Source organism: Elephas maximus, chromosome 18 (genome assembly GCF_024166365.1).
Source record: "Elephas maximus indicus isolate mEleMax1 chromosome 18, mEleMax1 primary haplotype, whole genome shotgun sequence".
Classification (NCBI taxonomy): Eukaryota; Metazoa; Chordata; class Mammalia; order Proboscidea; family Elephantidae; genus Elephas; species Elephas maximus.
In genome coordinates this window covers 72523736-72550390 of record NC_064836.1, presented here as the reverse complement: position 1 = coordinate 72550390, position 26655 = coordinate 72523736, and the positions used below count along the sequence as shown (strand labels likewise).

General features: G+C 41.4%; 1 protein-coding gene across 1 annotated transcript; it reads left to right on the top strand.

Moving 5' to 3' along the window:
- The first annotated feature begins 419 nt into the window (after positions 1–419).
- ZBTB11 (zinc finger and BTB domain containing 11) lies at positions 420–25615 on the top strand. Its single transcript, XM_049857772.1, has 11 exons — positions 420–982; positions 10507–10742; positions 11416–11647; positions 15021–15865; positions 16109–16285; positions 17112–17357; positions 18526–18670; positions 19377–19494; positions 22367–22525; positions 22655–22830; positions 23400–25615. The coding sequence occupies exons 1-11, from the start codon at positions 673–675 to the stop codon at positions 23915–23917; spliced, it is 3162 nt and encodes a 1053-aa protein (XP_049713729.1). The 5' UTR covers positions 420–672; the 3' UTR covers positions 23918–25615.
- The last annotated feature ends 1040 nt before the right edge of the window (positions 25616–26655 follow it).

The window sequence follows — 26655 nt, the reverse complement described above, 5'->3', positions numbered from 1 at the left end:
TTAATTGGAGCCTACATTTTCATGTCAAGTGGGGTTGTGTTTTACCCTATATCCAGAGGGTAACTTTTTTTTACCAAAACCTTTACCAGTAGCCTCAAAATCTGATGTTTTCATGAACTCGAGTCTCAGAAAGTAGAAGGGAAAATACCCCTTCACCCTTTCGGGGTCTCCAGTTGGATCACAACCTTACACCAGGCCCTACACGTGGCTCCTCAGCGTGAGAAAAAAACGAGAGGGGAGGGGAAAAGAGAAACTGCCAGAATTTAAGATGTCTGCTTAAAGATACTTCGATCTCCAAGGAAGGGTCTGCCAGCTTCCAAAATGTACGCCCTGCAGTCCTGACGTCACCCACTCGGCCTCACGAAGCCAAAAGCCAGTGCGCTCCAATCAGGGTCCAGTCCCCTCACCCACAGCTTTTGATCACGTCACTTCCGGTGGTGCAGCAGCCATTTTGTCAGTCGCCAGCGGATCCCGCGCGCTGGAGAAGTCCAGTTCCCCCTGGTTACCAACTCGTCCGTTCTTCCTCCTTGCGGGCGCCGTCGGAAAGAGCTCACCAGGGCGCAGCCGTTCCTTCCGATAGTGCCGCCGCTGCTACTGTGCATTCCCCCGGAGCTAGTACGCTGTCGTCCTCCCCTGCCACTGACCGGCGCCCTCAGGGAGCCGCCATCCGCTATGTCAAGCGAGGAGAGCTACCGGGCCATCCTGCGGTACCTGACGAACGAGCGCGAGCCCTACGCGCCGGGCACCGAGGGCAATGTCAAGCGGAAGATCCGCAAGGCGGCCGCCTGCTACGTGGTGCGCGACGGCACCCTGTACTACCAGCGACGGCAGCGGCACCGCAAGACCTTCGCGGAGCTGGAGGTGGTGCTGCAGCCCGAGCGGCGCCAGGGGCTCATCGAGGCGGCGCACCTGGGCCCGGGCGGAACCCACCACACGCGGCACCAGACCTGGCATGACTTGTCCAAGACCTACTGGTGGCGAGGTGAGCTCTCGCCCGCGGCGAGGGGCGGGCGGCGGCTTGTCGTCCGCGCGGGGCCCGCCGGCGGAGCCTGTGGGAGCAGCCTGTGGCCGCAGCCTGCGGGCGCAGCCGGGTCTGAGGGTCGCCGCTCCGCTCCTTCCGGACGGCCGGCGTCAGCCCGGCCTGCGCTCGGCGGCGGAGCGGCTGCCAGGCGGCGGCGGCAGGGTGGGGGACGCGAAAGGAGCCGCACTTCCCACAGGAAGGAGCCGGGGCCGCGGGGGGCGGGCCCGGGGCCGCGGGGGGCGGGCCCTGCTCGGTGGGGCGGAGGGGGCTTCCCCGGGGGCCGGGCCAGCCGCGGGGAGGGGCCGGCGGTGCCGCGCGGTGCCGCGCGGTGCCGGGCGGCCTCCTGAGGCGGTGCCGGGGGCGGCGGGGGGCGGGCCCTGCTCGGTGGGGCGGAGGGGGCTTCCCCGGGGGCCGGGCCAGCCGCGGGGAGGGGCCGGCGGTGCCGCGCGGTGCCGGGCGGCCTCCTGAGGCGGTGCCGGGGGCGGCGGGGGGCGGGCCCTGGCCGGGGTGGGGCGGAGGGGGCTTTCCTGGGGGAGGGGCCGGCGGTGCCGGGCGGCCTCCTGAGGCGTGCCGGGGCCGGCGGGGGGCGGGCCCTGACCGGGGTGGGGCCGAGGGGGCGTCCCCGGGGGAGTGGCCGGCGGTGCCGGCGGCCTCCTGAGGCGGCCGGGCGGCCTCCTGAGGTGTGCCGGGGGCGGCGGGGGGCGGGCCCTGACCGGGGTGGGGCCGAGGGGGCGTCCCCGGGGGAGTGGCCGGCGGTGCCGGGCGGCCTCCTGAGGCGGCGCCGGAGGCAGGCGTGCCTTCCTCGGGAAGAAGGAGGCTGCGTGCTCCGCGTCTTGAACTCCTGTGTGTGCTGACGGCTTTGGCGGCGGGCGGCCCTCCCCAGCCCCGCTGCCTCGGCAGTGTCCCCCGTAGGGTTCTGGCGGTGGCGTCTGAGGCTCTCCGGGCCCGTTTGCCCGTCCTCCTCACAGCGTGATACTGCGGCGAAATGAGGAGTAATGCTGTTGTGTGTGGTGCGGAGTGGCTGTATGAAAACGGTAGTCCTAAACTTCGTTTGGGGGCCGAGATTTAAAGTGTAAACAATATCAGACACTGTCATCATTCTCAGTGTTTTAGTGTTCTGCTCCATGAACAAATGGGGAGAATGTGAAAAGCGCCTTGGGAACCGTGAGGCAGTGTATACCCCCCAAAAAGACCTGGTTATCTCCGTGGTTTGTGTTGTCAGAAAATGTCAGCGCACTGTTTTGACTCCGTGGGGGCCAGGTTAGGACAGAAGGGCAGGGGCGCTTGGCTTCCTAACCATCACCTCTGCCCAGAGTTGAGGAATCGTCCCACTGCTGTTAGGATTGGGGGACGGATTGGGCCCACCTGAAGGGTTTTGTTTGCAAGGATTCCGCCGCTGTCCATAGGGCTCTGGAGAAATTAATTTATGAGTCGCGGTGACTTCATCTGAGGTAAAGAAATTAGACTGCTAAATAGTTTCTAAACGTTCTTTCCACATTTCTTACTCGTGAATGCTTTCCTTTCATCTTCTACCCTAAACATGTGAATTCAAGAGACGCAGCTGTGAAGAGGATGGAGCGATGGCTGTTTCGTGAGGATCGGTTTAGGCAGACCTTGTTTTGCTGAGTCAGTGTCCCAGGTTTAATACTTTAAGAGAGATTAAAGATGGTAGTTACAGCTAGAGGTAACATTGACCGAGCTTTTATATGCAGACATGGTTCTGAGCGCTTAATTTGTTTTCACTCAATCTTCATAAAATTTGGTGAGCTGTAAATATTTATGTCGCTGTCTTACCGATGGGAAAATTAAAAGCACCTGGAGGTTAAATAATATGTCAAAGATTACCTTTGTGATTTCGCTCTCTTCTTAACCACTATTATATGTGCTACATGGGTTTTAGGAGCCCTGGTGGCAGGTGGGTAGTTGACTGCTATCCAAAAGGTTGGCACCGGGAGAAAGATGTGGCAGTCTCTTTCCCTCAAGACTTACAGCCTTGGAAATGCTGCGTGGTCGCTATGAGTCAGATTTGACTCCCTGGCAGTGGGTTTGGTTTTGGGTATATGGGGTTTAATGTTCAGAATTTTCCTTTCCTGAATTCATTATCTGTGTAATATCTAATCCAGGTTTTTTTGTTGTTTTTTTAAAAAATGTGCTTTGCTGCTGGTGGGAATATAAAATGGTACAACCACTTTGGAAATCTATCTGGCGTTTTCTTAAAAACTTAGAAATAGAACTACCATACAACCCAGAAATCCCACTCCTCGGAATATACCCTAGGGAAATAAGAGCCTTTACACGAACAGATATATGCACACCCATGTTTATTGCAGCACTGTTTACAGTAGCAAAAACCTGGAAGCAACCAAGGTGTCCATCAATAGATGAATGGTTAAATAAATTATGGTACATTCACACAATGGAATACTATGCATCGATAAAGAACAGTGAGGAATCTGTGAAACATTTCATAACATGGAGGAACCTGGAAGGCATTATGCTGAGTGAAATTAGTCAGATGCAAAAGGACAAATACTATACAAGACCACTACTATAAGTTCTTGAGAAATAGTATAAACTAAGAACACATTCTTTTGTGGTTACGAGAGGGGGGAGGGAGGGAGGGAGGGTGGGAGAGAGGGTTGTTTACTGATTAGTTAGTAGATAAGAACTACTTTAGGTGAAGGGAAGGACAATACTTCAATACAGGGAAGGTCAGCTCAGCTGGACTGGACCAAAAGCAAAGAAGTTTCAGGGATAAACTGAATGCTTCGAAGGTCAGTGGAGCAAGGGTGGGGGTTTGGGGACTATGGCTTAAGGGGACTTCTAAGTCAATTGGCATAATAAACTCTATTATGAAAACATTCTGCATCCCACTTTGAAGTGTGGCGTCTGGGGTCTTAAATGCTAACAAGCGGCCATCTAAGATGCATCAATTGGTCTCAACCCACCTGGATCAAAGGAGAATGAAGAACACCAAGGTCAGACGATAACTATGAGCCTGAGACAGAAAGGGCCACGTGAACTAGAGACTTACATCATCCTGAGACCAGAAGAACTAGATGGTGCCCGGCCACAACTGATGACTGCCCTGACAGGGAGCACAACAGAGAACCCCTGAGGGAGCAGGAGAGCAGTGGGATGCAGACCCCAAATTCTCATAAAAAGACCAGACTTAATGGTCTGACTGAGACTAGAAGAATCCTGGCGGTCATGGTCCCCAAACCTTCTCTTGGCCCAGGACAGGAACCATTCCCGACGACTACTCATCAGACATGGAATGGACTGGACAATGGGTAGGAGAGAGATGCTGATGAAGAGTGAGCTACTTGTATCAGGTGGTCACTTGAGACTGTATGGGCATCTCCTGTCTGGAGGGGAGATGGGAGGGTAGAGAGGGTTAGAAACTGGCAAAACGGTCACGAGAGACTGGAAGAAGGGAGCGGGCTGACTCACTCATTAGGGGGAGAGTAAATGGGAGTATGTAGTAAGGTGTATATAAGCTTATATGTAACAGACTGACTTGATTTGTAACTTTGACTTAAAGCACAATAAAAATTATTTTTTAAAAAACGTGCTTTGTCGTAAAAGACAAAAAAACTGAGTCCATGTTTGTGTTAGCTTAATTTTTATAAATGAAAGAAGTACATTCATATAGTTGTATGGAATTTTAAAATTCTTAAACATCCAGAATGGTTGTTGGAAAAATATGGTCCTAGAAGTGGGGAGGGGCTGAGATCCCACTGGGAAGTCTGTTGTTAAGTACCGTGGAGTGGATTCTCTTGACTCATAATGACCTCGTATGACAGAGTAGAACTGCCACAAAGTGTTTTCTAGGCTGTAATCTTTAGGGAGCAGATCGCAGTCTTTTCCAAAGGAGAGGCTTGGTGGGTTCAAACCCCAGTCTACAAGGTCAAAATTATTTTCATAATAATAGTAAGGCATTATTTATCTTTTCTACGTTCAGTCACTAATGAGCATACAGTGGAGTTTTCCAGAGACTACATCGTGTATGATATATGACAATAGATTGATTGCAGAAGTATATATAATGTTTCTTTTTAAGCCACATATAAAAAGATTTGCAAAAATGTAAAACAGTGCCACTCTTCACTAATTTTGAAAATAATAGTTATTTTTCATAAAAATGCTATTTATGTTAACATGTAATGGGTTATTACGTTATTTGATAATCACATTTTTATTTTTCCTCATTTAAAATTGGAATTGATAGTCAATAAGCATCAAAACAGTTTGCCTTCAGTTATCAGCTGTTCACTGTTCATTTTGACATGTTTATTTGCTAGTACATTAAAATTTTGTGGTATACTTATTTATTATAAGGTTATTAATATTGCTAAAAGTACATAGGAAAAAATACATTATTTATACAGTAGTGGAATTGAAGGAATTTTCACTATTCAATTCCTTCATAAATATTTTGTCTTAAATTTTCAAAGCCATTTCATAATGAATGTACATAGTGGACTTCTGAGTAGTTAAAAACAACGCTCAAGCAGATTGATTCTACTTCTGGAGATGGTATTTATAGCGAATATTGGTAAGTACCTAGAATGATAATTGACAAAATAAGCATTTTTGACTACCAGTTTTAAAGTCTGTCATAAACTACAAATGACCTCTCTAAACAGGTAAAATACTCTGAAGCCATTTTAAACTGTTTATTCAGGAGCTTGTATGAATTGCTCATTTTGGATGCTGAGGAAAGAACTATTCCATTGATTGGTTTGTTTTCCATTTTTAGTTAAACTTACAGTGTGGCATATTTGCTGAGGGACAGTGCTTCAAAGTCAGTCCACTAGAAGTTGTATCAGGGGTAGATTACAGGAGTTCATTATTTATTCTGCTTGTTGTGGAATGCTACCATCATAAATGCTCAGGCAAAGTTGTTAACAACTTCTCTTGTTCTTGAACCATGAAAAACTCAGACTCAGAGCCTAAAGTTTTTGTGTATTAGCTACCATATTCATTTCAGAGTGTAAAACGCTCGTCAGAACCTGATTCATGGGAATCTACAGTTAAATGCATCAAAAATGTGGCAATAAGATTAAATTATAAAAAAAAAATTAAACTGGTAAGATCACGTAATATCAGTTACTTTAGAAGTTCTTACCCTAACAATTGTGTAATTGGTTAGACTGGGGGGATAAATTGATGCTGTTGTCTAATCCAGAAGATGATGGCGTCATCTCTAGAAAACTTGACAAGAACTGGATTTTTGTAAAATAAAGCTATAACTAACCACTTTTGTGGTAATCTCTTTGAAGAAAACAGAACAACCAAAGGACTAATATGCATGGAGACTAGAAAAAAGAGCCTCTGAGCTAGGGTCGCTATGGGTTGGCATCAGTTTGACAGCAATGGGGTGTTTTTTTTTGTTGTTTTTTTTTGAGCAAGAGGTGGTCCTTATATCCAGCACTGGCCAGGGAGTGGAGTTCTTGAGCAACCGGCCTGAGCAAATTGTTCAACTTGGCAGAAGGATCTCTAGATTGTTTTCAATGGCAGTAGTTTGGGGGGTAGGGAGAGGTACTTTTGACATCTAGTGAGTAGAGGCCAGGGATGCTCCTAAACATCCTATAGTGTACAATATAGCCTCACGTTGAGGATGAGAACCCCTGCTCTGGAGCGGAAAACTGTTCCTCAGGCTCTTTATTAGGGAACTATGCAGGAAGGTCATTTATTTTCCTTTGAGTCTGTGCTCAGTAAACAGCCTTTTAGTAGTAACGGTATTTTATATAGATTGGGGGTACAAGAGAGGTTGACTAGTGAGAGCATCATTTAGAAAACACGTAGCAGTTACCGTGTGTCAGACACTGTTCAAAGTGCTTTACGAATATTAACATTTAATCCTCATAACAGCCCTGTAAGGTAAGTACTATTATCCCCATTTTTCAGATGACACAGAGGCACAGAGAAGTTCAGAGACTTGGCCAAGGTCATAGAGCCAGCTAGTGGATTTAAACTTCGTTCTGCTGCATGAATAATTTCAACTCCTTGCAGTAACTTCTGAAAATAGTTAACTATATTTATACGTTAGTGTTAAGTGGTTAACTTGAGCCAGATTCCTTAAGCCTGATCACCTCTGGGTAAACTGAGGAGGTCAGGTTTCTGAATCTGTAAAGCTAGTTTTAACATGATCCCAACAAGACACTGACACTGGAGTTAAAGGATATATAAAACATAATAGATATATACAGTGCAATGTTATGCTGCCGTAAAGAGGAATTAAATGGCGATACATACTGCAACTTGGATGAACCTTGATGACATTATGCTGGTGAAATAAGCCAGACATAAAAGGACAAGTATGATTCCACTTATATGAGATACACAGAATAGGCAAATTCATAGAGACAAAAAGTAAAATAGAGCTTAATAGAGGCTGGGGAAGCGGGTAATGGGGAGTTACTGTTTAATGGGTATCGATTTTCTGTTAAGGATGATAAAAAAAAAACTGGAAATAGCGATGGTTACACAATATTGGGAATGTACATTAACACCACTGAATTCTGCACTCAATTCACTTCAACTGGTTGGAATGGCAAATTTTATGTAAATTTTTATCACACCCCTCCCCCCCCCAAAAAAGAAGAAAAAAAGGGCAACATCTAATAACTATTGTGGAAGATTCCACCAAAAACAAACATAAATAATAGGGTGAATTTTGAGATAGCTGATGGGTTATCATACATTGGTATCTTTTTTTTTTTGTAATTTTTCTAATTTTTTTGTCCTAGTTCAAATGCTTTCTGTGTAGTTTCTTTAATACCATTAGAATTCAGTCAGTTAATACTTGAATCAAACTTCTCTTGTATGCAAAATATACTTAAATGTGAAGAATCGTAAAAACTCCCTGCCTATCTAGTACAAGTACAGACTTGTTATTGATTTTAATATTATTAAACGCTAGAATATAAACTCTGAAACCCCTTGCCAATGAGCCAATTCAGACTCATCTAGTTGGAATTCTGTAGGTTAGAGTAGAGCTGCCCCACAGGGTTTCCAAGGCTGTAATTTTTATAGGAGTGGGGTGCCACACCTTTCTCCTGCAGAGTGGCTGGTGGGTTTGAACCGTGCACCTATCAGTGAGCAGCTGAGAGTTTAACCGCAGTGCCACCATGACTCATTATATAATCTCTATTGATCTCTACATCTGTGCACATGTAAAAGCTTTTTTTAATTTGAATTTCAAATAAACAATTTTTTTTAGTATAAATGTGCCCCAAATATTGCATGGGACATACTTACACTAAAAGAATATTCATTGTTCATCTGAAATTTATTTATGTATATTTTTTGCAAAACACACACCAATTCAACAGTTTCTACATGTACAGTTCAGTGACACTGATTACATTCTTTGAGTTGTGCAACCATTTTCACCCTCCTTTTCCAAGTTGTTCCTTCACCATTAATGTAAACTCACTGCCCCCTAAGCACCCTATCTAATCTTCCGAGTTGCTGTTGTCAATTGATCCCATATAGACAGTTCTTAAAAAGATGAATCTCAAGGCATACATTTTTTTACTAGTTAAGCTATTGTTTGGTTTATAGAAGACTTCAGGGGATATTTGTTTTTTGTTTTTTTTAATTGTGAAAGTTTACAGCTCAAGTTAATTTCTCATACAAAATTTTATACACACATTGTTATGTGACCCTAGTTGCTCTGCCTATAATGTGACAGCACATTCCTCCTTTCCATCCCAGATTTCCCATGTCCACTCAGCCTGCTCCTGTCCCTTTCTGCCTTCTCATCTCACCTCCAGACAGGAGCTGCCCATTTAGTCTCATGTATCTGAAGCACACTCTTCACGAGTATCGTTTTATGTCTTCTAGTCCAGTCTGTTCTTTGAAGAGTTGGCTTCGGGAATGGTTTTAGTTCTAGGTTAACAGAGAGTCCCGGGACTATGTCTTCTGGGGTTCTTCCAGTCTAAGTCAGACCATTAAGTCTGGTCTTTTTAGGAGAATTTGAGTTCTGCACCCGACTTTTCTTGTGCTCCTTTGGGGACTCTCTGTTGTGTTCCCTGTCAGGGCAGTCACTGGTGGTAGCTGGGCACCATCTAGTTCTTCTGGTCTCAGGCTGATAGAGTCTCTGGTTTATGTGCCCCTTTCTGTCTCTTGGGCTAATATTTTCCTTGTGTCTTCATTGTTCTTTATTCTCCTTTGCTCCAGGTGGGTTGGGACCAATGGATGCACCTTAGATGGTCGCTTGCTAGCTTTTAAGACCTCAGACACCACTCACCAAAGTGGGATGCAGAACATTTTCTTAATCAACTTTGTTATGCCAATTGACCTAGATGTGCCGGGATATTTTTCTTTTAAGGTTTAAAGATGATCTCAAGGAAGTCATTTTGGGGGTCCAACCAGCCTCCGTGGCTTCAAAAAGGCTGGATTCCATGAGAATTTGAAATTATGTTCTGCATTTTCTCCCTTTTGATCAGGATTCTTCTATAGAACCTGTGATCAAAATGTTCAGTAATGCACATATATATATAAAGTCTTCCTGCTCCTCTGTCCGCACTGCAGTGTGCTGAGCTGGAAGTTGAAATTTCAAGTAGGCTTTTGTGAGTGGCTTGTGTACATTGACTTGGTTAGATTATATATGCTGTTATTTCAGACAACCCTAAAATCTGGCTTTCAAAAACAAAGGACTTATTTTACAATGCCAGAGCATTGGTTGTAGGCTCTACCAGTCTTTTTTCATCTGCATTCCAGGCTGAAGGACAGCATCCATCTGGGACATGCTGTTTCTTTACCAGAGAGAGAAAAGGTCAGAGAACTGGTGGGAACACTCAGTGCCTCTTAAAGCTTCTCTTCAGACGTGGTCCACGTCATGTCCGACCGACTGTGTTCCATAGGGTTTTCAGTGGCTGTTACCTCTTGGACGTATGGGGTCATCATGAGTCAGAATTGACTCGATGGCAGCTAACTAACAACAATGACCTTTTGGAAGTTGATTGCCAGGCCTTTCTTCTAAGGTGTCTCTGGGTGGATTCCAACCCCTGACCTTTTGGTTAGTAGCTGTGCATGTTTACACCACCCAGGGATTCCTAATACCGGTAGGGTAGAAAAGTATTAGTTTGAGTCCTGTTAAATTGCTGTTTATGTAGATCAAAAACAGTTGAGTGTTGTCAATGTTATATGGTTCTTATCGCATGAAGATTTTGGAACTCACATGGAAATGGGTGGGGCTGTATAATCATCTTTTAGGGAGGGGGAATAAATGAGAATAAACAACAAAACAGCCTACTTCAGCATGAACACCATCATTTATAACCTTATATCTTCAAGGGAAAAAAAGTACCATACATTTTAAAGAACTCACTCTACATACCTGGATGGGGTGTGTGGTTTCAGCACTTACGCGCTCAAACATGTTAGTGTTACACAGATTAAATAAATCATCGATGATACAGTATATGCTTCGGTTGTCAGATAACAGCAGTACGTATGTTTTTTCATTGTAGGTATATTAAAGCAAGTCAAAGATTACATTAAACAGTGTAGCAAATGTCAGGAGAAACTAGATCGTTCTCGCCCAATATCAGATGCCTCAGAAATGTTGGAAGAGTTGGGGCTAGACCTTGAGTCTGGAGAAGAAAGTAATGAATCAGAGGATGACCTGAGCAATTTCACTTCACTTCCAACTACAGCCTCTAAGCCTGTGAAAAAGAAGCCAGTATCCAAACACGAACTTGTATTTGTAAGTGATACTTTTCATTCCACTTTAACGTTTGTAAATAGTATGTTGGTATTTTCAGACTTGGCGAATTTTATTTTTTTCAAACCACCAAGACTATTGGCACTGACATTGAAGATACGAGTGGGTTTATGTGTTTGAAGTAGAACTTGTTGAATAAGACAAAGTGGGTAATGTACCGTGTAATATAAGCTAAAAATATGCTGATACCACCCCTTCAGATCTTTCTGTTGTTTCTTCTCTCCAGAATGCACTTCATAACCTATGGTTTGTTGTTAATTACCACTTCTGTCATTTTTTAACAGTAGCTTAGTAAGGGAGACAGAACATGTTTCTGGAAGCAGTCTGTGGGTCATGTGGTGAGGTAAATCAAACTGGCTAGATCTTTGTTTTTTTGCCTGTTTTTGATCAGTTTTTCACCTTATCAAATTCCTGATCAGCAAGAAGAGGCAGTAGGAAGGTTTTATTAGGTCAAATAGAGTGAAACATAGAAAATAAGACAAGATATCTTTTTACTTAAATATATAGGTAAGAAAGAGAGAATATCAGGTTATTTCTTCGTTTTAATTAGTGATATCTGTTAAAAAGGAATCGTATGTCTTGTTTCAATTTCTGTCAAGGGTAAAAATAAAGATAATATATAATCCAACTCTTGGTCTCAAATTTATCTTGATAGGTTGACACTAAAGGTGTGGTGAAACGATCTTCTCCGAAGCATTGTCAGGCGGTCTTAAAACAACTGAACGAACAAAGACTCTCCAACCACTTCTGTGATGTTACTTTGTTAATTGAAGGAGAAGAGTACAAAGCTCATAAATCTGTTCTGTCAGCTAATAGTGAATACTTTCGAGATCTTTTCCTTGAAAAAGGAGCTGTTTCCAGTCATGAGACTGTGGTGGATCTTTCTGGTAAGGATTTTCTGATATTCTTGCTTTTTGTTTGTAAATCCTTTCTGGAAGAGGGATTTGTGTATGTGTATGTGTGATGTGTGTCTTAGCACCTTCAGCATTATAATAATTCTTTATCAGATAAGGAAGCTTCCTCACCCGTATTATCAGGTGATTCTTGGCTATTCATAACCCTTTGCTCTTCCATATAAATTGTAAAATCAATCACGGACTTACACAAAACAAAACAAGTAAAGAAAGAAAGAAAGAGAAAAGCTGCATGTATTTTGATAGAGACTGCATTGAATTAATATTATGGTTTACAGATTATCCATAAAGGTCTCGCACATCTTTTGTTAGATTTATTCCGAGGAACTTTATACTTTTTGATACCATTAAAATTTGTTTCTTCTTAAGACTGTATACTTTCTAATTTATTTTTGGTGTATATTAATTTGAATACAGTGGTATTGCTAAATTCCTTCAATAATTCAGACATTTATCTGTAGAGTCTTTGGAATTATCTGCATAAAACCTATTATCTGCTATAGATAATAGTTTGTTTTTCCCTTTCCAATTCTTATACTTTGAACGTCTTGTTTTACAATGTTGGCTACCCTGTAAAAAAAAAAAACCTGTTCTCGTGGGGTTGATTTTAACTTATAGCGACCCTATAGGACAGAGTAGAACTGCCCCATAGAGTTTCCAAGGAGCGTCTGGTGGTTTCGAACTGCCAGCCTTTTGGTCAGCAGCCGTAGCTCTTAACCACTGTGGCACCAGGGTTTCCAGAGGGCTCTCTTATCTCATTCCAAGTTCTAATAGGAGGTGCTTTTTCACTATTAAGTGGATAATTTGGTAAATGTTTTTAATTAATAACCCTTTATCACATTTAACATTAAGATTTCCTCTGAAATGGGTGTTGGTTCCAATCACATACTTTTTCTGCATCTATTGAGACCATCTTTATTTTTCTCATTTATTCTATAATGTGCAAAATTACATTCGTTGTTTAATGTGAAGTCAGGTTTTAATGTTGAGCCATGATTATCTTTCACATAATTGCTGTTTGGTTTGCTAATATTGTTGAGAACATTTGCATCTATATTCATGTGTGATTTTCACCCTATTTCTGTCATGTTTTGATATCAGAGTCATTCTGGCCTTGTAAAATATGTGTTTTCCTCCATTTTTTTTTTTTAACATAGACTATAAAAAAAATTTTTTTTTATAGTAGTGACTGTAAGATTAGAATTATTTGTTTCTTGAATTTTTGATAAAAGTTTTGGCTAAAATTGCCTGGGCCTGCAATGTACTTTGGAGGAAGATTTTTAACTACAAATTTGAGAACTTAATGATTATGGAATTGTTTGGGTTTTTTATTTCATCTTGAGTAATTTATATAAAACTATGTTTTTCTAGAATTCGTCCATTTCATCTAAAATTGCAAGTTAATTGGCACAAAGTTTTCGTAATATCCCCTTCAAAATGTCTGCAACAACTGTAGATATGTCTCCATTTTTATTCCTGATAAGTGGTTGTGATTTTTCTCTCATTTTTATTCTTTCTTACAAAAGGTTTATTAACTTTTGTTTTGTTTTGTTTTTAATCCTGCTGAAGGACGAGTTGGCAGACCACAGCCTTTGGGCCAGTTCCAGACTGTGTCCTGTTCTTGTAAATAGAGTTTTGTTGGAACACAGCATGCCCATCCATTTACCTGTTACCTGTTTCTGCTTTTGAGCCAAGGGCAGAATGGAATAGTTGCGGCACAGACCATATGACCTACAGAGTCTAAAATTAACAGCAAATTAGACACAGCTATAGAGTTTTTTTTATAGAGTTAATGAACTAGAACTTTCCAGAACAAACTACAAAGAGTTTTGTTTTCTTTTATATTTGCTAATAACAACACTTAAAATGTTTGTTGATCTGATTCAGCCTGTTTGTTTCTGCTGGTTCATAGGAAATTCTTCTTATAGCTCTGAACTTAGAAATTAAAAAGGCATTGGGTAAAAGACCAAAATACATGACATCATTGGTATGTGATTTTTTTTTAAGAAATTTTTTTACTTACCTCAAGCTTAACTTGTTCTCATAAGGATTAAGATGGTTTCAGCCTATTTAATTATCAGCTTTCCTGGGAATGGCAGAATTAGCTAGCCATGATGATACATTGGTATGCAGTCTTCTCATTTTTCACCTTGACTTCCAGTATGTCTCAGAGCTCGAGGCTTCTCTGTGTACTTCTCTGTCCTCTGTCTTCCTGCGTACTTGGAATTAAAACTGATGGCAAATGGGAGTTTTTTAAAAAAGGGTGCTTTGGCTCTGTATATTAACAAAAGATCTCTTAGATACATTGTTATATGAAAAAAGCAAGGTGGAGAACAGTGTGTTTAGCCAGTGAGACCTACTGTAAGAAGGGGGAGTAAGAATACTTGCCTGATTGTGTAAACAAGCTGGGGGAAGCTGTACAAATGCTTAATCAGACTGGGTATGGAAATGGAGTTACAGTTGTCACTGTGTAATCTTTTGTCTTTTCTCAGTTTTGAGTCATGTGAGTATTAAAAATTTTAAATGGCTTTCGAAAGTTGAAGCACTGAGAACTTAGAAAAGAAATAAACTGACCTTATTTTCTCAAATAAAATGAGAATGTAATACCTCATGTGTTTACTTATACCAGGGATGGCAAACTACAGCCCCAGGGGCCAACCTTTCCCCTTGTTATTTTTATAAGTAAAGTTGTGTTGGAACATAGCCACATCCATTCGTTCACATATTATCTTTGGCTGCTGTTTTTCAGCAACATGGCAGAGTTGAGTCCCTGCAACAAATACCTTATGGCCCGCAGTATATACCATGTGACTCTGTGCAGAAAAATTTTGCTGACCCCTGCATTAGACCTTGGTTTTTAATTCTTAGTCGTGACACTCTTTGCTCAGGCAAATTTTAATTTAGACTTCTATTATTAAAAATACAGCTATACTTCTGGAAGTGAGGTTAGAGCACAGGTTGGTCATACCCCTGTCTACTCACCTACCTCCCTGTTTTCCTATCCTCCGTTCTCCAACAACTGTTTCTTGAGAATTTGTGGAACCCCTGGGGTTCTAGAGGAGTACAGTTTGAAAATGACTGCCTTGGAACAACTCTTTGAGGTAGTAGGTCTGATGGTATCTTATGTTTTAGGTATTGAGATACTTGGGCTCATAGAAGTGAGTGATTTAAGGTTTAATAAGCAAACAGAACACAAAACAGATCTGGGGTATTTAATTACAAAATAAATGGTCATATTTGTCTTTATATTCTATTGTATGTTGTCCTAATTCTGTATTAATTGTTTTTATAAGGTGTTTTAGTGGCGATTGACTTTTTTGCCCCATGCCTTTCTTGTTTCTTCCAGGTTTTTGTAAGGCAAGCTTCCTTCCTTTACTAGAATTCGCCTATACTTCTGTGCTGAGTTTTGACTTCTGTAGCATGGCTGATGTTGCCATCTTGGCTCGTCATCTCTTCATGTCAGAAGTTTTAGAAATCTGTGAAAGCGTACACAAACTGATGGAAGAGAAGCAGCTAACAGTGTATAAAAAGGGTGAAGTACAAACAGTTGCATCTACCCAGGACTTACCAGGACAGAATGGAGGAACAGCCCCTCCTGTGGCTAGCAGTGAGGGAACTACAGCCGCTTTATCTCCTGAACTAGAGGAATGTGAAATTGTACTGCTAGTAAATGGAGACTTGCCAGAAGCAGAGCAGAATGGAGAGCTAGGACGACAGACCGAGCCCCAGGTTTCTTCAGCGGCTGAAACTGCTCTGGCACCTGTTGAATGTATCACTGATAGCCATTCTGAAATGGAATCTGTTGATTTAGCAATAAAAAACAACCAGACAGGCCTAGAAACTTCAAACGGCAAAGAAGATAGCACAATCTCTAATATTCATCCTAAACTTTCAAAAGACAATGTGATCAGTAGCTCCCCGGAGAACAGCGATATGGGAACTGATACAGCCAATGAGGATAACTGTGCTGAGGACACTCCAGAGCATAAACAGAACCTCGTCCCACCTTTAAAAGATCAGGAAGATCCCATTACCCCGACATCAAAGGCAGACCTCGGCCCTGAGGATGATACTTACAGAAGCAGGCTTCGGCAGCGTTCTGTTAGTGAAGGAGGGTATATCCGACTGCACAAGGGAATGGAGAAGAAGCTGCAGAAGCGGAAAGCTGTTCCCAAGTCAGCAGTTCAACAAGTATGTTGTAAAGGGGTTGACATTTGTAGTTTTAGCTTCAGGTTGAAAGCATTCTATTCATAAACTTCTCCCATGGTGAATGTTATGTGGGAGGGGTGCAGGGAGGCAACTTACTGTTTTAAATACAAACAATAAGGCGGTGTGAATTTGGAATGTTTTTCTTAGAAATTTGTAACACGACTCATAACTTTAAAAATCAAAATGAATATATTTATTTGGGTTATGTTTTCTATCCCTTAACAGGTGGCCCAGAAATTAGTTCAAAGAGGTAAAAAGATGAAACAGCCAAAAAGGGATGCTAAAGAGAACAGCGAAGAAGCATCGCATAAATGTGGGGAATGTGGGATGGTTTTTCAGAGACGATATGCCCTTATAATGCACACCCTGAAACACGAAAGATCTCGAGATTACAAGTGTCCGGTAAGGGTCTGGAGAGCTAACTGAAAAGACAGTCTAACTTCACGATAAGTGGAACCCTGTTCCCTGCTTGGCTGTTCCCCCTCCCACCTGTAGTCCCTCTCTGTCTCCTCTACAGCGTGCTGCATGTTGCGTAGGACTCACTGTCTGGTTTGTGCATAATCATTTCCTAGCAGAAAAACTCATCAGCGATTTAGCCTATACTTTCTGCTGATACCCTAGTAAGACAACAGTAAAAAGATTGTTTTAAAAACATAAACTCATAAAATGGCAAAAACAAAAACAAAGAACAGGTGAGGAGTCCTTAGCAACTGCATTTTTTGAAGCTGATAAATAACACAGAGGGCTAGTAACTGATTTACCAGAAGCCCTGGTAGTGCAGCGGCTAAGAGCTCGACTGCTAACCAAAAGGTTGGCAGTTCGAATCTACCAGCCGCTCCTTGGAAACCATATGGCGCAGTACTACTCTGTCCTGTAGGGTTGCTATGAGTTGGAATTGACTCGCGGGCAGTCTGCTTGGGTTTTTTGTTTTGTTTTTTGGTCTTAGTAACTGATTCAGCAGATGCGTGTTGTGGATGATGCCTTTCCTGATTGTTCTGGCCATTCTCTCTGCAGTTAGATCTTAAGCCTCTCCAGACTAGTGGCCGGGTCTTGTCCCTCTCGCCTTTATCTGTCTGGTACCTAGCACATTGTCTTTTACATAATATGTGTGTGTATTAATTTATATAATAGTAACAAAGAAATGAAAAGTTGAAATACAAGTTGAGTTTCACTTAGAATTCTGTAATGGAATACATTTAGACAGAACTTTGTTTACTTTTTCTTTTAGTTGTGTAAAAAACAGTTTCAGTACAGTGCCTCCTTGAGAGCACACCTGATCCGACACGCCAGGAAAGACGCCCCCACATCATCCTCTTCCACATCCACGTGCAGCGAGGCATCGGGAACACCATCGGAGAAGGGCAGAACCAAGCGAGAGTTCATATGCTCCATATGTGGAAGGACTTTACCTAAGTTATATTCTCTTCGAATACACATGTTAAAGCACACAGGTGTAAAGCCACATGCATGCCAGGTAAAGCCATACATTTATTTTGTTATTTAAAGATAGGAGCTTAACTACGTGATGAGACTGGTTGATGTAATTCTGGAGTTATCCCCTCTTGTATAAAAAGTCGAAGTGCAACCTGTGGGTTCTTCAGTTGGTTGCCTAGGTTAAGGGTGATTGATTCCCTGTTGTGTTCTTCAGTTTGCCGTGAAGGGTTGTAATATGAAATGGATTTACATGGTATGTTGGAACTTTTTCGGGCCCAGAGGATATACTGGGTGGGAATGACCAATTCATCATCCCAACCATTCCTTAACCTTCAGCAAGACCAAACTGGACTGGAAAGGAAACCAAGGCTGAAACAAATCTCCTGGGTCACCGAAAGTCCTGCCTAAGAGCTGAGGACTGAGGTTCCTAAATGCCTAAATATGACTCCCGGGTAAAGAATCCTCTATGATTAGCCAGCGTCGGACTATTTGGAATAGTGGAAAATTTCTAGTAGCACCTGTTTTTATTAACAGCTTTAGAACCAATGAGATTTCTTATATTTCCCATTTTTAGCTTTTTATTACAGGAGAATAGAATGTTATAAGAGACTAGAATGAACCCCTGTGTGCCCTTCACCCAGCTTCAATAATTAACCAGTTCATGGTCAGTCTTGTTTTATGTATACTGTCACTCACTGCCCTGCTCCCCCTCTGTTCCCCATTATTTTGAGGCAGGTACTAAACATTTTATTCATAAATTTAAATACCAAGTGTTGACTGGGCCTCTGGTCTTTTAGTGCAGCAGAACCCACAAAGTGTGGTCTGTGGAAGAAAAGTGAAGAAATAGGGAATAAACTTGGGAGCAGCTCTGCTCTGTAACACATGTGGTCACCAACAGGCAGAATCGACTCCATGGCAAGGGGGTTGGTTTTTTTTTTTTTTTAACAGATTATACATCTCACAAGAGTGGCACCAGGTTTGTTTGAACTGTTTTCAAGTCCTCCAGAGACCACATGGATTTAAGAAAAGTAGCAGCAGTATTTGTTTAAGTACTGAGTCTGAAGGGGATCAACCAGCTGATATCAGTGGCACTTCTGATTTCAACTTTCATTCTGTCATTTTACTTAAAATGTAAAGTTTTATTTAAAATAGTACACTAGTTCCTCTGCTCTCGTTTTACTGGTTCACATACCCATGTTCTGTGCTAGGTCTGTGGAAAGACTTTCATCTATAAGCATGGTCTAAAATTACACCAGAGTCTCCACCAGTCCCAAAAGCAGTTCCAGTGTGAACTGTGTGTTAAGTCATTTGTTACCAAACGAAGTCTTCAAGAACATATGAGTATTCACACAGGTAATGAGAAATTCATGTCGACATATTTATAGTTCACATAGTGTTAGTTTACTGTTAGTTACTATTAACGTTAATAAGCTGTAATTATACTGGAAATTATACTGACACAGTGATGGTTATGTATATACATTTTTTTTATTAATGAGTATTTGAAGTTAAAAAGTTTTCTTAAATCTAGTTTTAGAGCTATCTTATTTGTGTAAAAGCAGTCTTCCTCAATGTAGAAAAATTGCGTACTGGGTGTTAAATCGTGTATAACGTAGATTCAGGCGTCTAAAGAAATAGTCATGCTTTAAAAAAGTTAAGCAACAGGCAGATGTAAAAATCAGCATGGTAAGTGGCTTACAATTTGATTAGAATTTTTAGTGAACACGTACTTATTTTCAGATACTTCACAGCAGGTGTGTGGAAATGGCTCATGAAGGGTAGATACCTGCTCTAGAACTTACATTCACCTCTGTTACTACTATAATCCATAGATTATGCAGGCATATCACATTCTTTGCGTAGTAGCTTTTGCTAGTACTGTAGTTCAGAGGAAATAAAGATTTTTGACATGGTGGTTATTCTTAGAAGCTGGCTGGCCACCAGCTGTTACAGCTTCTGTATCACCTTTATGTAAAATAACTTCTGAAATACGGCATAAAGAATTCTGTTAGAGTAGACCTGATTGCTGGATTTGTGACATGGTTTTTATTTTTTACAGGAGAGTCCAAGTACCTTTGCTCAGTTTGTGGAAAGTCTTTTCATAGGGGCTCTGGACTCAGCAAGCACCTAAAGAAACACCAGCCAAAGCCTGAGGTTCGAGGGTATCATTGTACTCAGTAAGTTTTTCATATGTGAAGCATTCGGTTAATTTCATTATGTTCTTATTCTGTTTTGAAAGTTGTTTTCAAAAGAAAGTATTAGAAGATAATTTTGAACTATAATTTCAGTTTACTCTTGATTTTAATCAGTTGTCTTAGGCTGGGTTCCCTAGAGGAGCAACACCAGTGAGGCCTAAATATATAGAGAGAGCTTTATCTCAAGGACGTGGCTCACATAGTTGTAGAGGTTGGCAAGTCCCAAATCTTTGGGTCTGGCATCGGGCTGGAGGCTTCTCCTGACTTCTGTGGTTGCAGGGGCTGACAAATCCAAAATCAGCAGGTCAGGTGGAAGCCTGCTGGCTCACAGGGTTGCAGGAGCTGACAAATCCCAAAATCTGCAGATCAGGCAGCAGGCTGTTGGCTCACGTCCCAAGAACCAGAGGTCAGAGGATGACAAGTCAAATGTGGGATCCAGAAAGAACCTTGCCAGAACATCCATATATATATTGGATGCAGGGCACACCCCTAAGGCAGTTCTTTGGCTTTCAACTCATTGGCCTTTCAGCCAATTGGCTGCTCACATCAGGTCACAAAATGGAGGATGATTACATACTATCTGCCAAACTTCTGGAATCGTGGCCTAGCCAAGTTGACACACAACCTTAACCATCACATCAGTCTTTTTTATTTTTTTGCCTAGTTATGGCTGTTATTATTTTTAAACCACGTTATTGAGGTATAAATCTCATATCATACAAACAACTCATTTAAAGTGACTTAAGGAGATTCTCTAAATGTGCTATGTGGGGGTGGGGACTGTGGGAAAGAAGAGTCCTCACTGCCAACCAGAATTTGTTTCTAAGCAGTTCCTCTGAAGTCCTGGATGCTCTGCTAGTTTTCTCCTTCCTTCAGACAACTTTGTCTCCTTTTTCAGTTTTCAAAGCCTTTTGGAATTTTTTTTTCCTAATTCAGGTATTCACATAACTTAAAACTACATTTTAACCAATGTAAAGTGTACAGTTCGTGGCTTTTAGTATGTTCACAATGCTGTGCAGCCATCACCACTGTCTAATTTCAGAACGCCTTCAACACTCAGCCAGGCACTTCGCAACTCTGCCTTAGCCTTGGCTTCCTGCTTGTGCAGAGCTTGAAGGTCGGCCAGAGGTAGAGCTTAGGGCCTTGTCAGGTCTTCTCTGAGCATACGCCCAGCCCAGCCCCGGGCATGCGTGTGGCCTTCTAGATTCCCAGGAATATGTGAGAGCTTTTCAAAGTTCTGGCGGTACAATGGTTAAGTGCTCGGCTGCTAACGGAAAGGTTGGCTGTTCAAACCTGCCAGCTGCTCCACAGAAGAAAAGACCTGGCAATCTGTTCCCATGAAGATTAGAGCCTTGGGAACCCTACGGGGCAGTTCTGCTCTGTCACATAGGGTCGTTAGTAGTCGGAATTGACTCAGCAGCACAGAACAACATTCCCCAAAGCGCTTCATTCTCCATCCTTGACCTTCAAGCTTTTGATTTGTCTGTCGTATGTCCAACTGTTATTCCTTGCCCCAGGAGTCACCAGCTAATTCATTTATTTTTCACTATAAGGTCCACTCTGCTCCCTCTGATACTAGAGACCTATACTGGGAGTGTGGGCCATTGTCTTCAAGGCCATTGCTAAGTTGGGGAGCAGGCCATGGGGCTGGGGTAAGTTAAAATGCTACAAAGCTTTCTTAGTGAAATTCAAGTTTTATCCTTGATTTTTTGCCTAGTTGCTGGAAACTTTTTTTTTTTTTTTTATTGTGCTTTAAGTGAAAGTTTACAAATCAGGTCAGTCTCTCATACAAAAATTTACATACACCTTGCTATACATTCCTAATTGCTCTCCCCCTAATGAGACGGCACAGTCTTTCTTTCCCTCCACTCTCTCCTCATGTCCATTTAGGCAGCTTCTGGCCCCCTCTGCCCTCTCACCTCCCCTCCAAACAGGAGATGCCAACATAGTCTCATGTGTCTACTTGATTGAAGAAGCTCATTCTTCACCAGTAACATTTGGTTGCTGGAAACTCTTGATTAATTTCCAGAGTTTGATAAAGTTGGTTCTCACAGTTTTTGCCAAATGATCCCCTACTTTTTTGGAGGGATGGGCTTTTGGAGTTCCCTATTCTGCCATATTTGCAGGTGTCACTATAATCAGCCTTGTTTTAAAGCAAAAAGTTTACTGTCAAGACATTTCCAGTTGCAGATGAAAGAAAAGTCAAGCTAAACTGGCTTGAATGGAAAGATAAAGTCTAGGAGTCTGAATGGTTTAATTAAACTAGGTTCAGAGTCATTAGTACTTGGCGTCCCTCAGGCTTCATATGGTTACAGAGTAGTGACAGCTTTCCAGCCTCACATCACGTTAGCTCCCACATGCTCAAGCTTCTTTTCTGGTAGTTCCTGTAAAAGCCCTGAGGTTCTCTGTGATGTGAGTGAGTTAAATCATTTGGTCACCCCTGAGTCCGACACGCTGGCCAGTGCTGTGCCGTGACTGACTTAGGCCTGAGTCATTGCTTCCTCCCTGGAGTCAGTGGTGAAGCCTGTCCCCAGTACACAGAGAACAGGAGAGGGGTGAATCCCAGAAAGAAAATTTAGGGTTTCTTCTGTAGAAGGGAGGAGACAATCAGTGTCCACTGTAATAACTTTTGGGGACTCTACATGGTTCTTTCTAAGATACTTGTAACACTCTAGAGGTTACAGGACTGAAGATCCTGCAGCCTTGATACGAGCTCGGAATGCTGGGAAGTCCTTTGTTTTAGATTGGGATCATCTGACGGTGGAGTTGTAGAAAGGCAAGAACATAGTGAGTTGTTGGGAACTTGCTCTGAAGGAAGATGACCCAGCTGGGTGATTGAACTTTATTATGGCAGATGTGAGAAGAGCTTCTTTGAAGCGAGAGATCTTCGCCAGCACATGAACAAACACCTGGGTGTGAAGCCGTTCCAGTGCCAGTTTTGTGACAAGTGCTACAGCTGGAAGAAGGACTGGTATTCCCACGTCAAGTCTCATTCTGTCACTGAGCCTTACAGGTGGGTGACTTGGACAGGGGTCTGAACCTAATTGGGATGTGCACACACACACATACAGATACACTTGGATTGATTCTTAAGGCTCTTGGTGTTTTGAAAAACTAATTTAGGTTTTTCCGCCTATTTTAGGTGTAATATATGTGGCAAAGAATTTTATGAAAAAGCGTTGTTCCGAAGGCATGTAAAGAAAGCTACCCATGGCAAAAAAGGACGAGCAAAACAGAACCTGGAATGGGTGTGTGAACAATGCGGAAGAAAATTCACTCAGCTGAGAGAGTACAGGAGACACATGAACAACCATGAAGGTAACTCTACTCAACATGATACATGTCTAAGTAAACACAAGTCAGGCCAGTAGTGATTCTCCTTCCACCGCCCTCTTGTTCCTACTGCCACCCTTTCCTTGATTAGAGGTTAATTTCCACATCTTGAAACATTAACTCAGTTGATACAGGGGATCCTGAACCAGATTGTTGTGTGTATGTCTGTGTGTGTGCGTGTGTGTTCTTTTTTAGTGAGTTGAACTCTACATCAGCATTTTTTTGTAGAACTAGACTATGGGAATCCTCATTTTCCTTATCCTAAGGCATTTATTGTGATAGGATTGCTGTGAAGATGGAATGAGATTATGCATGGAAACCCATGTCACTCAAATTTCTCAGTAATTTTCTATACCTGAGAACATCTTTAGAGAGATTATAGTACAGAATTTTGTTTATTCTAAATAATTAGGTCCTCAGGACAAGATTGCCAAAGTCAAGATGGAAAGGGTAATGGGTTGCTGTATTTAAAGAGAAACATTTAGCGGGCAACTTTAATATATTTTGGTGCTTGCACCTCACCACACCCCCTTATTATTTTTTTTTTTTGATAGGAGTTAAGCCATTTGAGTGCTTAACATGTGGAGTAGCTTGGGCTGATGCCCGATCTCTAAAACGCCACGTCAGAACACATACTGGTGAGCGGCCCTATGTCTGTCCTGTATGTAGCGAAGCCTACATAGACGCTCGAACACTTCGCAAACATATGACTAAATTCCACAGAGATTATGTGCCTTGCAAAATTATGCTGGAGAAAGATACCCTTCAGTTTCATAACCAAGGAACTCAAGTGGAACACGCCGTTAGCATCTTAACAGCAGACATGCAGGGACAAGAAAGCAGTGGTCCTCAAGAACTTGAGACTGTAGTGGTGACAGGAGAAACTATGGAAGCCCTCGAAGCTGTTGCAGCTACTGAAGAGTGTCCATCCGTATCTACGCTTTCTGACCAAAGTATCATGCAGGTGGTTAATTACGTATTGGCCCAACAGCAAGGACAGAAGCTTTCTGAAGTTGCAGAAGCTATTCAGACTGTTGAAGTAGAGGTGGCACATATTTCAGAAGCAGAGTGAATATAGTAATGGAGATGAAAACGAAGTGACATCTCATGTACGGTGAACTCATGGAACATTTGTTTACAGTACTCTGTGACTATCAACTTAGAGTTTGTCAAGGCTCTGGGCTGTTTACTGATATGACATTTCTGAACTGTTTGGCCAGTGGGTCCTCTAGAAAAATGCATTTACTGTAAAGGAATTGAAAATGAATCTATTTGATGGTAGTGGTTTATCATGGTATAATTTTTTATGAATTAAAATGACTCAGCTTCATTTGCATTTTGACACTATTTTATTATATGTTTTGAGTTTCAAAGGCTGCACCAATGGGCTTTTCTTCTCTGTTTATCCTCGGAATATAGAGGTAAGGTTCTATGATTTCATCTGCCCCATTTATGGATTAAAAAGAAAATTCCAGTATAAAGCATTTTAGTAGAATATATAGATATATTACATTTTTTAAATGCTTCAAATCTGTGATTGTTGACTATTTATTTTAACCCCCTCTAAGTCAGGGATCTTTATTTTAAAGCACTTAATAAGTTACATGTTAACAATCAAGTTTGCACAGTCTACTTACCTATACGGGGAAACCATGAATTAACAGCCGACTTTTAAAATGGCATTAAAATACATGAAATGCCTATTAAAGCCTTTGGATGCTGTCTCTTCAAGGCAGGTAAGCGGGCCATGAGAAAAAAGCTGTTACTCAATAGTGTTGATGGAAATTTCTCCTTGATAACATAGGCCGATAAACGGAAAGAATGAAAAAAACAAGGAATCTAGTTCTTTTGCTGAAGAATGAACAAGTTAAAACTTGGTTTGGTATGTTTTCAGCTTTCGTATCATGTTTAATTGTTTAATTTTGTTGAAAAACGACAGTTTAGAAATAGGACAGCAATAGTAGACATCTGCAGTAGCCCCCTAATACCATGTAATTGTCAAATAATTGGAGAAAGACTGAATGTTCTTCAGTGCAGCCCTCGTTATAGTATACTACTGGAAGAAATTAAATGATCACAGTCCACCAAATTATTGAAAGTAAATTATTCTAAAAAGTTATGGGAAAACTAAATTATATTAATTCATGTGTTAGATTTTAAATTCCCACATCTTGAAGCTATCCAGTTTTCTGATTTTCAGAATAACCACAAGGAAATCTCACTTTTCTAAGAAATCACCACTGAAGCTATAAATGTCAAAATTAAACTTTCAAGTATTAGAAGCTATTATAAAGTGTGAAATTAAGAAATAAGCAAACCACATGTAAATCATTTCTAAAGCACAAGAAAAGAATGTGCCTTGATGTACATATATTATTGAGATACTTGTTTACTTTAAAAATGGCTTTAAGGCTTAGGAGTCAGCGTGACAGCCATGCATGCGTTACAGCTGCACATGTAATATCTGCGTTGGCAAGTGTTCCGGTGTTTAATAGCTGTGTGGCTGACTTTCAGTTTTAAGAACTGAATTCGCTTATAGCCCATAACTGTATAACGGCTGCTCAGTTATGGTGTTTTCAGTTTGTGAAAATGTACTTCAGCATGACTGAAATTTGGAATTGTCTTTTATGTTCCATCCTCGCCATTGTTATTAGATTTAGTTAATTGTATGAAACCATTAATGTATGTCATCAAGATGTAAATAAAAGATGCTGAATCTTGTTTAAAAGCATAAGCGTTGGAGTTGAACTTGGCCCTATTTTCAATTCATAAGTCAATTGCTGCTAATTGATTTTATTCACTTAATTTTTAAAAGGGAAGAGGAACTGAACACATGAAAAAGTAATCATGGAGGGAACACCGAATAATATGAAAACGTCTTACTCAAACATAACCTTATCACAAAACTAAATGTATTGCAAATAATTGTGAACTTTGGATAATTTAAATTTGTAGAATTATATCAGTTCCATTAGAAACAAATGTTAAGAAAGTTCTGAAAAGTTAGCACATTTTTAATGTTACAGTGGGGAAAATTTCCGTATTTAATTCATAACAAATCCCTTTTTATAAATATGCAGTATTTTTATTGTTAGATGACTTTCCCAAACTGTGTGGGTGTCCTCTGGCCAAATCTGAGGATTTTAAGCCCTTTTGCCTATTTGTTGCCTCCACTGCTGCTAAGCAGGCGAGTTCTTGCTTTTAGTCACTGAGGTGCATGTGTCGTCAGTAGATGAATTAAGTGCTCCTCTCACACGGGTTTTAATCTATTTTATTACACACCAGTGGCTTTGTGCAGAATTTCACAGGATTGCCTGTGCTGGACCTAAAGCTAAATCCAAACCTTCAGGTTTCTTGTAGCACTGGTGTAAATTATTGATGCATTGGTGATTCAAGCTTTTCAAATCTGCAATCTTTGTGAAGGTTCCTAGGCAAGGGTTTCATAGACGCATTTGGAGAGAACTGAGATCTTATAACACTGAATCTCACAATCCACAAACACTGTATAATCCTCCACTTATTTAGGTTCTCTTCCTCTCAGGAACATTTTATATAGCGTGTGTGTGTATCTTGTAATCTTAGATTTATTATTGTTTTTATGCAATTCTGAATGGTATTGTTTTTTAAGTTTCATTTTATACTTATTTCCTGCTGGTATATAGAAATACAACACTTCTGTATATAAAGGGGGAAACCCTGGTGGTGTAGTGCTTAAGTGCTACGGCTGCTAACCAAATGGTCGGCAGTTCACATCCACCAGGTACTCCTTGGAAACTCTATGGGGCACTTCTACTCTGTCCTATAGGGTCA

Coding starts and splice junctions, on each gene's coding strand:
- ZBTB11 (XM_049857772.1), top strand. CDS start 673: ATGTCAAGCGAGGAGAGCTACCGGGCCATCCTGCGGTACCTGACGAAC. Junction 983..10,506: donor CAAGACCTACTGGTGGCGAG/GTGAGCTCTCGC, acceptor TTTTCATTGTAG/GTATATTAAAGCAAGTCAAA. Junction 16,286..17,111: donor CTCGAGATTACAAGTGTCCG/GTAAGGGTCTGG, acceptor TTTTTCTTTTAG/TTGTGTAAAAAACAGTTTCA.